The 15,173-nt window shown below is 47.7% G+C and overlaps 1 protein-coding gene across 4 annotated transcripts in view; it reads right to left on the reverse strand.

Moving 5' to 3' along the window:
• SMPD4 (sphingomyelin phosphodiesterase 4) overlaps positions 1-15,173 on the reverse strand; it is a 669,498-nt gene that overhangs the window by 26,360 nt on the left and 627,965 nt on the right. For all 4 annotated transcript variants that reach the window (XM_069619878.1, XM_069619877.1, XM_069619876.1 and 1 more), the window contains one exon: positions 2,768-2,896. In XM_069619878.1, coding sequence (XP_069475979.1) covers positions 2,768-2,896 — 129 coding nt within the window. The remainder of the gene's footprint in view (positions 1-2,767; positions 2,897-15,173) is intronic.

The raw sequence follows: 15,173 nt of genomic DNA on the forward strand, positions 1-15,173 counted from the left end.
GGGGGGGCAGGGTCACTTCCTCTGTGCAGGGAGGTGATGCAGCTCGAGTTCTGGGCCATCCAGCAGGAAGTTTCGATCTCGGCTGTTCATCTGGCTGGAGACAACGAAACGGCGGACGCTCTGAGCAGGCAGAGCATGATCTCTCATGAGTCGGAGCTGGCTCAGGAGATTCTCCTGGAGATCTTCGCCCTTTGGGGGACCCCTCAAGTGGATCTCTTCGCCTCCAGTGTCAACCGGAAGTGCGAAAGGTTCTGCTTGCGGGAATTTCCTCCAAAAGCAGCCTTAGGAGACGCGTTCGTGGTGGAGTGGTCATTCCCACTGCTCTACGCGTTTCAACCAGTCCCCGTCATCCCGTAAGTACTGCAAAGGGTACGGAGGTTCGGTTCCCGGATGATCCTCATTGCTCCGGCGTGGGCCCGGAGGACGTGGTACCAGGACCTTCTCGACTTGTCCATCTGACCTCCACGTCGTCTTCCCTACCGAGACAATCTGCTCTCACGGGGGGTGGAGGGGTAAGGTTCTCCATCCAGAGGTCAGAACCCTCAACCTTCACGCTTGGCTTCTGAAAGGTTGAGGTATAAGGATTGGGACCTCCCTGAAGACTTGATGGAGGTGTTGCTCTCGGCCAGGCGGCCGCCAACAAAGTCTCTGTACCGTTGCCATTGGAGAAAGTTCTGCGACTGGTGCAGAGTTAAGAATGTGGATCCTTTTGAATGTGACATTCCCATGGTTCTGTCTTTTTTGCTTTCCTTGGCCCACAGGGGCTTGCAAGTGGGGACCATTAAAGTTTACCTGACAGCGCTGTCCATATTTAAGCGCTCGTCTGAAGAATGTTCCTATTTTAAGATTCCTTTAATTTCTCAGTTTTTGAAAGGGCTTACTAATGTGTTCCCTCCGTCACCTTTCCTGGTGCCCGGTTGGGATTTGAACATTGTCCTTAAGTTTCTTATGGGTGCTCTGTTTGAGCCTTTGCATTCTTGCCCTTTGAGACTGTTAACTCTGAAAACTGTGTTTTTGGTTGTGGTTACTTCCGCTCGCAGAGTGAGTGAGTTACAGGCACTTTCAGTTGAGCCACCCTTCACTGTGTTTCATAAGGACAGGGTTGTCCTTAGAGTTCGTCCTTTTCTTCCGAAGGTGGTTTCGGAATTTCATTTGAGCCAGAAGGTTGTTCTTCCGGCGTTCTATCCTCCTCATCTCCTAAGGATGAGGAGAGGCTCCATAGGCTTGAACCTAGGAGAGCGTTGAGCTTTTATATTTCGCGCATGTCCCGGGTCAGAGTGGACGATCAACTTTTCATTGGTTACGCTGGAAAGCGTTTGGGACAAGCTGTGACGAAACAGACTGTCTCGTTGGATTATTTTAGCTATCTCCGAGTGTTACCGCTTGGCGGATAAGGACCCTCCGGCTGGCTTGCGGGCTCTTTCTACCACGGGAGTGGCTGCGTCTGCCCTGCAGAGGGGTGTTCCTATTTGTCACATCTGTGATGCAGCCACCTGGGCTTCAGTACATACTTTTGTACGTCACTACTCCCTCGATTCCATCCGAGGGCAGGATCTGGCCTTTGGCAAGGCAGTCCTTTATTCCGCAATTTGATTGGGCATGCTAAATTTGTGTTCTAAATTCTTTTCCCACCTCCTTGCTTGGTACTGCTTTGGGAGTCTGTCATAGATATGGAATACGTCGGAGGACCCAATCCCCTCGAAGAACAAGTTACTTTCTTACCTGGTAACGTTCTTTCGATGAGATGGTCCGACGACGTAGTCCATATCGCTCCCTCCCTACCTTCCCCGCTGCAGAATTTCTTTTGCGATTGCAGCTTGCGTTCCGCAAGGCCTTGTGTGTCTGACTGGCAGAAAACTGGTGGCACACGTTCTGGGGGAAAAAACTACAACTGAGGCTATGGGCGTCGTGCATCCTACTTATCACATCGGGTGACATCGGCCGTCGGAGGAGGTCCTCGGGGACGGCGCATCGACGTCATCGACGCAGGACACAGACGCCGAAGAATTAATGAAGCAGCACAGCTGTGGACATTACCTGTCATAGATATGGAATACGTCGGAGGACCCAATCCCCTTGAATTACATTTTATGGTAAATCTGCCACAATCCCTGTGGAGTCCAATGGACTCCAGAAATACCACCACTCAAAATTCTGTGGCAAGTTTACAGGACTGACTGGCGATAACCGATTTTGGGGGTAATTCTGCATATTTACTGCCGAATTACCGCCAAAATGTGAATGAGTCTCCAAGTTCCTTTAGACTTCATAAAAGCATACATCAGTGTCAACATGGTTGCAGCTTAGTTGCATGTACACATGTACACAACAAATAACTGGTAAGAAAATACCCTAATTCACAGTTAAGAATACCAAATTGAACATAAATCATTTATGTTCAATCATTTCACAGAACATTATCAAGCATGTTTAAAACCAGCTTTCCAAACATGAACTTGGGGGTAGGGGGGGTAAAAAGGTTTTATTGCAGACTCACATGTTATTTGACCAACCATATTGCTCAATCATCAGATACTATTTCATACTCAGAGTTCAAAAAGCATTGTAACGGCTTGGGCACATTATCCACAGTATGTTGGGCAAGAATCTCTTAAGTACTTTTATTGTATAATGGGTTTATAGGAATATTCAGAACAATGTAAACTGCAACCTTTACAGAACAATAAAACAGAAAAAAGGACACACTCAAACCAAAACACATACGATTGTATGCAAATCATCTCCTGGTCATGCTCATTCAACTTACCCTTTCATTTAATGCACTCGAGAGTCGGAACAACAAGCGCACAAGTGTGGCATTTTCAAAGCTTCGGATTGGTTGGAGCTCGGGGTCGCCTTGGTATTGGATGTCGAAGTGCCGTAAACCATTGATGATCTAGCCATACATATAGATAAAGGTTAGGACATATTTTCTTTTTGCTACTTTCCTTCCATTGACATCAACTGAGACTGAATAAGGCAGTTTCTGTACCATCGTTTGTTAAGGATGCTACAACAACGAATCGCCGGGTGAGGGCTAAAACACCTGACAAAAAAGGCAGCCAAACCTCTCAAACGTGGGTAGCGTGAGCAGAGCAACCAGGCTTAACTCTCAGGTAGGGAGAGAGTAGGTCGACAAAGAGGTACAATTAGTCCACACACAATAAAAAAATAAATATAAAAAAAAAACAATTCGAGAAAATACACCACACTGATATACTGAAAAATGTACACTTTGGTAAAGTCATATACACACAAATCTAGAGCAGAAGGTTTAACCCCTTAAGTGCCTGGCTATTATTGAAGTCTATGTAAAAAGGATGAGTATACTCATCCTTGGCACTTAGTTACTTACCTGTAACTATTGCTCTCCAGCATGGGTCTGGCATGGCTTCAAATGCTCATGAATATTCCCAGTTGTCAGCCTGGGAATCCTCAGTAAAAGAAAAACCAGTTACTCTTTCACTTTAAAACTGTATTTCGCCTCTAAATCAATCAATGTCCTTTGGGTCATACTGCCCTCTCCAATGACGGTCCCCTCCCTAAGCTCCACCCCTGGTGGCCATCTTCACATTTGGTAAGCATGTAAAGAGGCAGTATGAACCAGGAAGGGGCACAGAGGAGAGGGAGGGTGGGTTTGCATGTGAATCCATGCTAGACCGATGATGGAGACAATAGTTACATGTAAGTAACTTAAACCTTCTCCAGCATGGGGTCTGGCATGGATTCAAATGCTCATGAATAACGATTAACCAGCAGTACATAAACACAACCACAGGAGGTGGCAAGGCTCAACAGAAGCAATAAAAACTCACCTCTAGAAAAGACTCACCTCAAACAAACAGGCTGTGTAGCACCACTTGGCCAAATCGGGACTCCTCCCTGGAATCTCCGTCGACGCAGTAGAAGCTCGTGAAGGTGTGAGCGTGGACTTCCATGTAGCAGCCATGCAGATATCGAGCATGGGCACACGAGAAAGAAACTGTCATTGGTGCAATGGTTCTGGTGGAGTGGGCTTTCGGCCAGCCTGGTAGCGGCCTGCTAGCCAGTTGATGACAGTGCATGATGCAGCCAAAGAGCCATCTGGAGATGGAAGGCTTTGATAAGGCCTTTCCATGATTTACAGGTCCAAAGTTGAAGAACAACTGAAGTCTTCTGAACATTCTTTGTACGTGCCACGTAGAACTTCAAGGAACGAGCAACGTCCAGCGAATGCAAGGCCCTTTCCGCTGGTGAGGACGGATTCAGGAAGAACACAGGTAACACCAAAGGTTTGTTGAGGTGGAATTCTGATGGCACGTTTGGCATAACGATGGGGTGCGTACGCAGTACCACCCATGAAGCGTGGAAAGACAAGTAAGGCTGTTTGCAAGACAGAGCCTTGATCTCCCTGCCCCACCAGCCCGAGTGGATAGCCACGAAGAACGCGGTCTTCCACGAGAGAAACCTGAGGAGGACTAGATGCATAGGTTCAAAAGGAGCTCCCATGAGCTTAGTTAGCACTACATTGACCTCTCAAGTTGGGACAGGAGCCTTCACTGGTGGAAAAGTCCTGAAGAGTCCCTTGAGGAACTCCTTGATGAGTCTGTGTGAGCACAGCAAAGGTCTAACAAGGGATCTGGTGTATCTGGATATGGCAGAGAGATGCACATTGATAGAGGCGTGAGCCAATCCTGCCTTGGCCAAGGAAAGTAAGTAAGGTAGAAGTTGCAGGGCTCTGGCACGCAGAAGGGTAATCTTCGGATTATGGCACCACTTGCAAAAGCGCTTCCATGTATGGCCGTAGCCCTTCAACGTTGAAGAGGCTCTGGAATTGGCTGGGATGTCCTTACATTCTGCTGGTAAAGCATAACCTCCAAACTCTAGGGCTGCAGGAGCCATGCCCTCAGGTTCAGCGACTCCGGGTCGTGGTACAGAATCACCAACCTTCTCTCGTGAGAAGGTCCGGGAACAGTGTCAGCCACTGACAGACGCAGTAGGTCCGGGTATCAGATTTGTCGTGGCCATGCTGGGGCGATGAGTATTATCCTGCAGTGGCACTGTCTGAGTTTGTGGATCACACGTAGGAGGAGTGGAAATGGAGGGAAAGCCTACAAGAACCATCCCTCCCACGGGAAGAAGAACGCGTCCCTCATGCTTCTCGGCTGAGGAAACCTGCTGGCGAACCTCTGGCACTTGGAGTTTGCTGCCGTCGAAGACATCGATCTGAGGATGGCCCCAATTGTCGAACAGAAGGTCCACCTGGTCCTGGCGAAGTTCCCACTCATGTCAAGAACGCAGCTCCCTGCTGAGCGAGTCCGCAATGGTGTCCTTGATGCCCGGAAGGTGAAATGGAACAAAGAACATGTCCTGATGCATGGCCCAGCACTACAGATCCTGGGCCTCCTAGGAGAGTGCCGGAGAGCAGGTCCTTCCTTGCATCCGGATGTAGAACATGGTGGTGTTGTTGTCTGAAGATCCTCACCACCTTGCCCTTCAACGACGGCAGAAAAGACTTGAGAGCCCAGTACACAGACCGAAGTTCCAAGATGTTGATGTGGAGGTCCCTTTCTTCCAGTTGCCAGAGGCCTCTGGCGTGCAACTGCCCAGTGTGGGCTCCGCAGCCTTCTAGCGAGGCATCTTGATGATTTGTCTCTTAGTAAGGCTGGACTTGAAATCTGGAGTCCCCTGGAGGAGATGTGGCCGTACACTTTACCACTGTATCGCTGACTGTGCTCCTCATTGAGGGAGATCTTGTCCGCTTTGCACTGGACGAACGAAAGGAAGACAGACGATGATGATGATGATGCAGCAGTGGCAGGAGCGTGCCGTCTCTGTGTCGGTCTTTATGGCTTGTAAAGACTAGTCGACAGCAAATCCGAAACCATCTGGAATCGAATAACCTCCTAGGCCTTCGCCAATCGGGATTCCGCTCAGGGCATAGCACTGAACCAGCTCTCCTGGATCTAAAAATGCAACTGGACAAGATTAAAGACAACAGCAATCTAGTGCTTCTCTTCCTATTGGACCTCTCAGCAGCTTTTGATTTAGTGGCCCACTTCTCAACCAAAGCCATACTTTGGACACAGTCCTTCCTAACCAACAGAACTATGAGGGTCTTCTCATCTGCCGCAGCAGCATCTCCCGCCTCAGTCACCTGTGGAGTTCCTCAAGGCTCTTGCGTTTCCCGGACACACTACAATATCAATTACCAAGCGTCTATTCGACCTTCTTGATGACTTGTTTATCACCTACACTAACTATGCAGATGATACTCAAAACCTCATCCCTATTACAGGCTCGCAAAGCACTGGGCCTCATCAATTTGCCGGTCCAGTAACTACGGTACCGGTAAGCTTGCTGGTACCGTAGTTACCGGACCGGCAAACTACAAGGTCTGCTTGCGGGTGCCTGTCAGCCCGGCAGTTCCGACCTGCCGTGCGGAATGGCACCCACAAGCATACCTACCTGGTAGTGCCGGCACCGTTATTGTTGGTGCCGGCGCTACCAGCCTCCCCATTCCCATCGAGCCCAATTAGGCTCAATGCGGAGTAATAAATACCGGCACCCAGCAATGGGCAATTACCGGGTCCGGCGGGACCGGAATGCCCCGGTAATTACCCATTGCCGGGTGCTGGAATAAAAACTACTCCGGCGGCAGGTGTGCTAGTAATTACCGGCACGACACCCGCCATAGTCGTAATGAAGCCCACTGAATGTACCCAACAATCCAGGCTTGGATGGTTCAGCCTGACCTTTGCTTCAATGACAAAAAAACAGAGCTACTCCTCATAGGCTCATAAAACCATGTAAACAAACTCTGCGACTCCTTCAAGTCCTTCGTAATTGATGGGATCACTATAAATGTCTCCAAGGAAGTAAAAACCCTGGGGATTTTCCTTGATTTAGCACTAACCTTAACTAGACAGGTCAATGCTATGGCATCGGTGGCAGCTTACATCTCAAAACTCATCAATGCCTGCAGACCCTTCCTGTCAACAGACAGTAGTAGTGCGCTTGCCAGAGCTCTCATCCTATCCAGGATAGACTATTGCAATGCCCTCTATGCAGGCTCTAACACCCGCAACATCAAAAAACTTCAGGTGATTCAAAATAATGCTCCAAGAGCAGCCCTCTACATTCCAAAAAATGAACATATCACTATAGCGAGACTGAATGCCTACAAACCCTCTCCTTGACACACAAATGACTGTCCAATACAGCCCCTAAATACTTACCCAACAAATTCACCAAACCGAATTTAATAGACCCACTCACTCACTCAGCCCATTTGCACTTACTCACCATACCCAGATTCAAACGGCAAAAAGCAGGGGGTCGTAGCTTCCCAGTGGTAGCTGCTAAACACTGGAACTCCCTTCCATTACAGTTAAGATCAGAAGCCTAAAAACGTTGCTATTCACACAGGAGCGGCTAAAGTAGCTTTCTCTTACAATCCTCATGAAATAACCACTATGACCAGAACTGTTAACCGTATACATTAGTCTGATTTGTTACGCATGTATGTATGTTACTTATGCTGTACTGTCTTTCCAAAAACCAGCAGCCAGGTACCTCAGGTTTAGGTGCGCTTTACAAATGACAAAATAAATAAATGAGCTGGATGGTGAGATGGAGGAGCAGCTGAGAGAGAGCTGCAAGAACCAGGCCAGGGAGAATGGCACGCCGAGACCCTGGTAGGCTGCGAGCTGAGGAGAAAGCGCAGCGAGGGAGCCGTGACTACAAGAATACGGGCAAGTTCATCGAAAGGAGTAGAGGGGCTGGCTAATCCTATTCCTACGTAAGAAAATCACTGCACTGGAGTGTTGCACAATTTTATAATGGAAAAAAGGAAGTTAAAACCTTTATCACCACTGAAAAACAAATTGGCAATCAGCTTTCAGGTGGCGAAGTCTAAAAGCGCCTTTGGAGAAATGTAAAGCTCAGCAACAAAAAAAATAAAAAAAAATAAACACATTTCCAAAATGTTGCATCGCTTCTCAGGAGCAGTAGGTTCGTTTATCTACGTGCAGGGGCTTTGGGAACTCCCCATATATTGATGCAAACATTCGCCACAATGATCTAATAAAGAGAAAGCCACAGTCGCAACTCAGCTGCTGCATCCCCGTGGAGCCTCAGCCCAGCACCGTCACGCTTACTGGCAAACAAGAGCTAATGATTCCAGCAGCAGGCAATCTCCACTGCTCACCGGCCCTTAAGCAAATTAAATGTGGAGAGGCTCATCAGTAGGCGATCGTGGCACCACTAGAGCCATAGTTCACATTAAGTTCACTGAACGACCATCGGCATAAGCACAGAAGAACTATTGCATAGCTGTAATCTTAATGTTACTCCAGTGACAACAAGTATTTTAAAAAACTTAAAACCCCCCCCACACAAACTTCAAAACCCCCACAACAACAAAACTATAGTGGCATAGCATGAGTCTATGATACATTATACCGTCTTGCACCGCAACAGTCCTCGGAATGCTCACCCCCCCCAAACCTCACAATTTGGAGAAACTCTTGAGCACACCCGGTTTATGGAGCTGTTCCCTTTCTCTTACATGATCGTAAAAAGGGAGACCACACCTTGAGAAACTTCAAATAGGCACCACGTGCCAGTGCACATATGGTTACGCTTTGGTCGCACTTGCCGCATATATATCTTCTGCAGTCGCACCCAGAAAATCATCTTTGGGTTCTCTGGGAGCTGAACCCCACTATTTCCTTAATGTACCTCAAGATTTCTTTCCAAAAGAACGGCACCCTTGGAAGGGCCACCACATGATACCAAGATCTCTTATTCCCCCACATCGCCTCGAGCACAGAGGTGAACATTTAGCATTCATTTAGTGTAAACGCTGTGGGGTCATATGCCACCTATAACAAATTATATAGGCTGATTCTTTAATGGCTGTACATCTTGACGTATTGCACGCCCTTTCCCATATCTGGCCCCATTCTTCCTCTTTGATTACTAGTCCCAAGTCCCTTTCCCATCTGTCTATATATGGTAGCCTATCTCCCAGGACTGTCTTATCCAAGAACTGCTAGAGCCTTGCTTCCAATCCCTCTTGTACCGTGAACTCTAGGCCCAGTAGTGCCCGAGTGCCCACTTCCTTCACCACCTCTCTGTGAAATCTAATACCTTATCTGTATATACCTGAACCGCTCTTCCTCACGAATATGGAATTTTTCCATTGCAGTCTTCAAACCGTTGCGAGACCCCTTCCCGTTAGAAATCTTGCCGAGTTAGAGCTGTACACCTCCCCTCCCAGTGTTCCTAGAAGGTGTTCGTCCATCCTGGGGAAAAGTGTTATAGCCCATTGGACTGTACCGCCAAAGTGCCCGAGGTATTTTCTTCAATCTTAAGACTGGATCCCAATACCCCAGGGTATTCTTAGTTGCCACCTAGAGAGGGATGCCTGCCCCCCAGACCACTGCCCTTACGAATTGCATGCTTTCAGCGGGATGATTGAGAATGTACAGACTTGTTACATAATCTATAAGGAACAAGTTACTTACCTGTAACTGTTGTTCTCCAGCATGGGTCTGGCATGGATTCACATGCTCATGAATATTCCCCGTCGTCAGGCTGGGAATCCTCCCAGCCTGACGACGGGGAATATTCATGAGCATGTGAATCCATGCCAGACCCCATGCTGGAGAAATTGTCCGCCTCCACGCTTTTCGGCATGCCAGCTCCATTCCGTAATTGCATTATATAATTTTGGGTCCTCTTTTTCCTAAGCTTGGTCACCAAAAAAACGATTGATTTTGACCCCTGGCACATAATATGTCTGCTTTGTCTGAAGAAATATTTGCACTGAACGATCCGCTACAAGGCTTCCAGTTGTGGTCAGATTTTTCTCATCGCCCGCAATGATTTAAGTGATTGCCGGGTTTTATGCAGTGCTTCTGCTTCTTTCACCGCCCTTTTTAAGGCAGCACATTGTACATCTCTGTAGCACAAACAGCGGCCTATCTGAGTAACAAATTCCCCCCTAAATACTGCTTTACCCACATCAGAGACCACTCACCAATCTATCTACCCTGTAACATTTTCTGTAAAGCAATTAATGATCACCTTTTCTATACGCTCCCCACGCGCTGATTCGCTAAGGATCATTTGTTTCAGCCTCCATTGTTTCCTCTCTCCACCCTTCGGTTTGGGCATTTCAATCTGCAAAATAACAGGGGCGTGGTCCATGAGATAACAGACCCCAATTTCAAGAGAGAGCTTGTGCTATCAACGTCGCCGATACCAGAACCATATCGATCCGCCAAAAATCCTTATGCACCGACAAGTAATGGCCGGTGTTGTCATGGTGAAAAAACCTCCAGGTTTCAATGAGGCCCAGATCCCTAAGAAATGTCCCTAGGGCTTGTCGGAATCCATCATCACTACTCGTGGGGGCCAATGTTTTATCTAAAGTGGGGTCCATCACACAGTTGAAATCGCCTCCCACCACCACCTGTCCCTCACACTAGCTTCCAACCTTTCCGGAGCAACATAGCCAAGAAGTGATTTTGTCCCTCGTTAGAAGCATAAACTGTAATAAATGTAAACATTTTCTCCACTAACGTCCCTTTAAGCACCAGGAATCACCCCATAGCATTTATAAATGTAAATTTCTTCCTAAACTCGAGAGAGGTGCCGATCAATATCCCAACCTTCTCTTATTTGTCCCACTAGATGCACAAAACTGTTAAGGGAACCCCTTTTGTCTCATCCACACCTCTTCTTTCGGAAGCAGGTGTGTTTCCTCAAAGGACACTGATGCCTCCAACTCCACCAGACGTCTCAATGTGGATTGTCCCTTCAAAGGCGAATTCAAGCCCTGAACATTCAGGGTCACCCTCTTTATTTCAGCCATTCTCAAAAGATTGTGACTTCATTTGTTGTGCTCCACCTAGCCCCTCAATCCAATTGTTCCACGGGTTCTCAGCCATGCCAACAAACCCCCCTCCCCTTCCAGCAACATACATTGTCGCCGTCCCAACCAGGACCTATAACGTGTCCCTGGGTTCATAGGGCCAAATGCCCTAGCCCTCCCCACTAGCCCCACCCCCAACCTGACCACCTTCAACCCTAACTCCTATGATAACCATTCCCATTTAGAGGAACCGCAGAACCCCCCGCCCCCACCTACTGAACCCACTGTGAGTCCCCTATTATGAGATCTCCACCCCACCTTACTCATACAGAATACACTGGATGGATCAAGCTCGTCCAAGCAAAGGACTAGTCCTTTTCAAGTGGCATCTGCCTTTTGAGGCCCACAGCCTCTGCCCTTTGCAGGACGCCGCCTGTCGCAATCCTTCCAGTTTAGCCAGTTGAGTCCGGCGGTTCTCCAACTTTCTATTCGGTGAGACGAACACTGCCTGCGGGGTATCATCCCATCCCCATTAAGTCTGCCATGTCTTCCTCCCGGGACATACAAGACTTGCCTTGATAATCGAATCGGAGTCTACATGGGAAAGTCCACCTTAACCAGTTGGATTCGTTTCCGTTTCATCAGGGTCGCCTGGGTCACATCCTGAAACAGCATAACAGTAGTCTCGAAATTTGACAGGTTCTTGCCTGTGTGTCGCCTTCATGATCCGCTGTTTAGTTGGGAAGAGGTGTACCCTTGTAAGCACATCCGGAAGTAGGTTTTTCTTTTGTTGATAGGAGGTGTAGACTATAGGTGCGGTTCAGTGTGACGTTATCATCTGAGGAGTCATTTAGCAGATGCTGAAAAATGGCCGGCACATAATCCTCAAGTTCTGCATTCGACACGACAAAGGGTATACCCCAGAGTCTGATATTATTCTTCTAAGATTGGCTTTCAAAATCTTCCCAATTATTGGAGATCAATTCCATTTGCTGTTCAAGCGACATTATCCTACGAGCCAGCTTGTCCTGTCCATGCCCCTGCTCATTCAGGAATGTTCGGTCTCGTCCACCCTCTTCTCAACTGCCAACACACCTGCTTGATCAGATTGACGACATTCCTTTTTTGATTTCAGCCAACATGTCTTGAAGATTCGACCTCTTCGTAGGTGGATCCTCAACTTCAGCTTCTGCATTCCGTGTCGGGGGTGAATGAACCTGTGCAACCATCTGTTGTGTCCACTTCCTGCCCCTACATCATGTCCTTAATATCTCGATAGTGCACCTTTCTGTTTGCCTGATTGTTTGGCCCTATCCCTCGTCTGCGTGGGCTCTCCCAGCCGAAGGTTACACCCTTCAATTGCCTTGATGCCACTCAACCCAATCTGACAATCCGGCGTCTGCCCCACCACCCTAGTTGTAGTTCGGGCCGCTCTTTGTCACACTCTGCCTTCACTAGGCCCTCTTTATCCTGCATAGAGACCACTTGTTCCTCCCGGGGCGCCACAGACCCAGATCACTAAGCAGACAGTCCAGCTATGGTGCTACTATCCAGCTTGCAGCACCGACTGATGCAGACGCTGACTGGGCTCACATATGCCAGGGGACCTAACTGCCAGTTGCTCTCTCAGTGTGCCAGTGGCAACAATAAGGCAGCAAGCTCTCCTCACAGACCCTCTGCCCAGTCAGCTCCTCTTGCAGGTCTCAAAGCCTAGGGGGGCAAGCCTCTCCTCCTTCAAAGCACCCCTCTTCTCTCAGCACCCCAACTTCAGGGGTCTCCTACTGCAGCCTTGTGGCTCTAGTGACCAACATGCCCACTCAAGAAGCGCCTTATTCCCCCAATAAAGGAGAGTATTTTCAAAAAGTGCTTTACAATCAGTTATGTAGGGTAATACTTGAAAAAGTCCAATAGATGCCAAGACACCAACAGTAAGCAAATACATTTTCCACAATTTTCATGATGCTTGTGTCCGAAACATAAGCCAGTATTGCCAATGTAAGAAAACACATGTTGGCAAGGCAAGACAACACTGGCATGTTTTGCTTGTGTTCTGCAACTCTCTGACCATTTTCCACTATTGGGTTGTATCCAGACTTTCCCGGAGAACATGATTTTGTTAGGTTAATGGCATTTTGGTTACTGTTATTGCCCTCAACAAAAGGTCAGCTCCTGCAAAGGAGCCTGTGATGAATCCTGTGGAGTCATCACTGATCTCAGGCCAAAGATATCCTTCCATGTGGCCACAGGACGGCAGTCATTCCTGATCTGGACCTTGGTGGTGGTATTATGAGGGAGGATCACTTGGGAGGAGATTGCTGTCTGGGAGATGTGGTGAGCCCATCAGGAGAGATACAGTATTCTTCTCTTGATAATGAGGAAGACCCTATAATTCCTGAATTCCCGATGGCATGTTGTCATACAAAAAGTTCCAGTGGTAAAACCATAAAACCCCTACTTGCCAGACACCCTAGGCAGGATACCATTCACACTTCATATGTACATAATGCTTACTTATCTCCCGTTTCTGACAGCGGTTTTGATTCAAACAAGTATTCAAAGCAATGCAGTGTTAAAAAGTCTAAAACTCCTATGGATTCCAACTCCCATAAAACCTCCAGTACTGGGACGGGGAAGAGGAGAAAGGAGTTAATGAGGAGCAGAAGAAACACCAAGCTAAATGTACATACTAGTCATAATAAAAATGAGCTGTGTGGGACATTTAAAAATGGTGTGCCTTGTCAAGTTAAAGGTGAAGAAAAAGGAGAAGGGAGATGCAGATCGCGGGCGAAACAGAAAGGAGGCAGACACACGAGAGCGGACTGTGTCGAAGGCGGCAAGCGCTTCCTACCGGCAAGGCAGGAGACCGGAAGAAGCAAAGTGGGTACTGCAGGTTAACTGCCAAGGAGCCGGTAGCAGTGGGAAGGCCATAGGGGACAGGGTCGCCACCAAGAGCAGCAGTTCCACTGAGGGATGAAGGAGAAGCCGGTGTGAGAACCGCAGGCGGGACTGCAGAGCGGGAAACGCTTTCCTGAAGCACAAACTTTGCTGCAGCCATACACCACAGGTGGGGAACACCAGCAAACACTGCAACATCAGCAACACTTCTGCCTAGAAGTATTGAGAGCCCCGGGGCGTACAGAGAGGCGAACATACAATTGGGAACTTATTTTGACTGTCAACCAAATGATATAGAAATAATTTGCGCAAGTCTCCATATACAAGATGTCGATTTGGGGAAAGTTGGAATAAATGTAATAAGCAAGTGTTATGGGAAAGAGACATTTACATTCTTAAAAAAGTGTTGTGTAAAAGACACTCTTAAGGAAGCTTTGTTTGGAAAAGACAATTTTCTCATCATCCTTAAAGTATTAAAACACCATTACTTAAGTTGCTAATAGATATTTTTGCCCTTCTTAAAAGAACATGATTTCTTGGAAAAGACACTTTACATCATCTTAGTAGAAGAACAAGTTACTTTCTTACCTGGTAACGTTCTTCCGATGAGATGTTCCGACGACGTATTCCATATATATGACAGGTAATCACCAAAGCTGTGCTGCTTCACAAAATTGTCCGCGTCTGCGTCGATGAGCTGTCCTCGAGGGCCTCCGTCGAGCCGACGTCATCGGATGTTATAAGTAGGACGCACGACGCCCATAGCCTCAGTTGTAGTTTTTTCCCAGAACGTGTGGCACCAATCTTCTGCCAGTATAACTACAGAAAGCCTTGCAGAAACGGAAGCTGCAATCGCTTAAGAAATTCTGTAGAGGGGCAGGCTGGGAGGGAACGATGTGGAATACGTCGTAGGAACATCCCTTCGAAAGAAGGTTACCAGGTAAGAACTTGTTCTTCGAGGGGATTGGTTCCTCCGATGTATTCCACATCTATGACAGACTCCCAAAGCAGTACCAACGTAAGGAGGTGGGAAAGAATTTAGAATTTTAGAATGCCCAATTAAATTGCAGAATAGAGGACAGCCTTGCCAAAGGCCAGATCTTGCCCATGGATAGAATCTAAGGAGTAGTGTCTGACAAAAGTATGGACAGAGGCTCATGTGGCTGCTACACAAATGTTACGAATGGCAACACCCCTCTGCAGGGCAGTAGAGACAGCCACACCCCTAGTAGAATGGGCCCGGAAGCCTACCAGAGGGTCCTTACCCGCCAAGCGGTAACATTCAGAAATTGGCAAGATAATCCATCTAGACAAAGTATGTTTAGTAACAGCTTGTCCCAAACGCCTTCCAGCGTTATCCTATAAAGAGCTGATCGTCCACTCTGACCCGGGACATGCGTGAGATGTAGAAACTTAA

The sequence above is a fragment of the Ambystoma mexicanum genome, chromosome 10 (genome assembly GCF_040938575.1).
Source record: "Ambystoma mexicanum isolate Mex_15411 chromosome 10, UKY_AmexF1_1, whole genome shotgun sequence".
NCBI lineage: Eukaryota > Metazoa > Chordata > Amphibia > Caudata > Ambystomatidae > Ambystoma > Ambystoma mexicanum.